General features: G+C 23.8%; 1 protein-coding gene across 1 annotated transcript in view; it reads right to left on the bottom strand.

The window, feature by feature from the left end:
- The window catches only part of LOC122248227 (retinol dehydrogenase 13), a 7969-nt gene that overhangs the window by 1406 nt on the left and 4063 nt on the right, over positions 1-2500 (bottom strand). Inside the window, exon 6 of the mRNA XM_086539415.1 lies at positions 1-3. This exon is cut by the window's left edge and continues 192 nt beyond it. Within this exon, the coding sequence (XP_086395541.1) occupies positions 1-3 (3 nt within the window). The remainder of the gene's footprint in view (positions 4-2500) is intronic.

The raw sequence follows: 2500 nt of genomic DNA, 5'->3' as shown, positions 1-2500 counted from the left end.
GGTCTAGCAAGGGAAAGAAAGGTCAAGGTTGAAGATTATTTGATGCATGTAGCATGGCTCATATATATATATATATATATATATATATATATATATATATATATATATATATATATATATATGTGTGTGTGTGTGTGTGTGTGTGTGTGTGTGTGTATCCACACAAATATATATATATAAATATATATATATATATGTATATATATATATATATAAGTATACATATATATCTATCTAAATGTATACTTATATATATATATATATACATATATATATATATATATATATATATATATATATATGTGTGTGTGTGTGTGGTGTGTGTATACATGTGTGTGTGTGCGTGTGTGTGTGTGCATGTATTTATATATATATAATATATACATATATATATCTATATATATATATATTTATGTATATATGTATATATATATATATATATATATATAATATATATATATATATATATATATTATGTATATATATACATATACAGTATATGTATATATATATATATATATATATATATATATATATATATATATATATATATATATATATATATATAATAACATACACACACACACATATATATGTATATATGTATATATATATATATATATATATATATATATATATATATATATACAGATATATATATACAGTATATACATATATATATATATATATATATATATATATATTATATATATATATATATATATATATATATATATATATATATATATATATATATATATATATATATATATATATATATATATATATATATATATATATATATATATATATATATATATATATTATATATATATATATATATACTATATATATATATATATATATATTATATATATATATATATATATATATATATATATATTATATACATATACATGTGTGTGTGTGTGTGAGTGTGTGTTTTATGTACATATACAAATTCATATACATGCATGTATCAATATAAATTCGTATAAAACTCTTATTTTTGCACGTCTGTTTATGCGGTTAAGCCTATCCTGGGTAAATTAAAAGGAATATGACGCATGACGTACGTGACTTACTCATAACATTTATGTTTTTTCCCATTTCTGTTTACCGTAGAATTTTCAATATACTATCTTCAGTTTTTTTTCAAGATTCAACGTAGTTTTTTTTGTTTCATCACTGTATATCATTCAATATATACTGTATTTCAAAAAGTCTAGACAGATATAATTGTAAATATTACATGGAGTATGAGGCTGGTGATGCGTGTGGGTAGTGTGAGATGTGCTTTCGAGGGTAAAGATGGCTGTGTTGGTGTGACAGTAACAATATCTAATATCACAAGGGGTGTGGAGTTAAGTAGAAAAGGGATCTTCCCTTTCAGTAACACGATAGACTAATTTCCTGTCATGGCAAGAAGACACTGAGAATCCTTTCAGCTTTGAGTAATGATGAGTGTTTGTAAGACTTCGACTCCTACAGGAGGAAGTCTCGTTCAGGATAAAGTTTAAAGAGATAAAATTTGACAAAGAAGTTGGTGTATTCCTACCCCTACTCCAATATGATTTTTTAAAATGTAAAGAGGTAATATGAATATGTTACCATATTTTATCTATTTTATAAATCTGTCTTATTTTTTAAGAATAATATATTATTATATTTATATCAATTAAAACAATATGATTTTTAATCCAAAATGAAGTATATATATAAATATTGGCAACTGAATTAATAACTTTCCGACCGAGTAGAAAACTTTGTGTTTTAGGGGTAACTACAATATTCTGTTTGTGTCACCGATTTGTTACAAAATATATGTAAGAAAAATAGATTATGGAATACAGTAGTCTAATAACTATTCAAATTGATTATGGAATAAAGTAGTCAATTAACTAAATGAAAAGCGAGTATATTTACGACTGTAGAGCTATAGATAGGAACTAAAAGCAAAATACATTTCCTTCCCTTGAAATTCAGGCAGTTAAAATACCGAAATATAGTAGGGGAAACTATTATAAATAATACGACTCGATAATCTGACATTAGAATATCCACATTTAAGGATTTATAGTCTCTCAAGCAAACTGAAAGCAAGATATCATAAAGTAAAAAAAAAATATATATATATATTTGGCAAATATAAATAATAAAGCGGGGAAATATAAATCTGCACACGATTTATGCAAAATTATCTCAATAACCCCACATTTCGCTTTTAAATATTAAGAAATTTAACATATCAATAGTTGGCCTACCGATCATGTTGCAAAGAGGAATTTAGACCTTGGCATGGTTTTATTTCTTTATAATTACAAAATCTATACCCTGTGGCAAAGTGAATGAACCAAAATTCAAGTGAGTGAACCAATTATCTATAGGCACAAAAATAAAATAGAACTGTAAGGCACAATCCTCAGAAAATAAAATCCATCCATAATGCGCCCACTCTAACCAAAACCAATGAACAACCCATATTCTGATACCATGCCAA

The sequence above is a fragment of the Penaeus japonicus genome, unplaced genomic scaffold (assembly GCF_977035675.1).
Source record: "Penaeus japonicus unplaced genomic scaffold, GWHDUDI00000001_assembly GWHDUDI00000009, whole genome shotgun sequence".
In the NCBI taxonomy this organism is placed as follows: domain Eukaryota; kingdom Metazoa; phylum Arthropoda; class Malacostraca; order Decapoda; family Penaeidae; genus Penaeus; species Penaeus japonicus.
The sequence above is the reverse complement of the archived record's forward strand: the minus strand, read 5'-3'. Positions and strand labels throughout refer to the sequence as shown.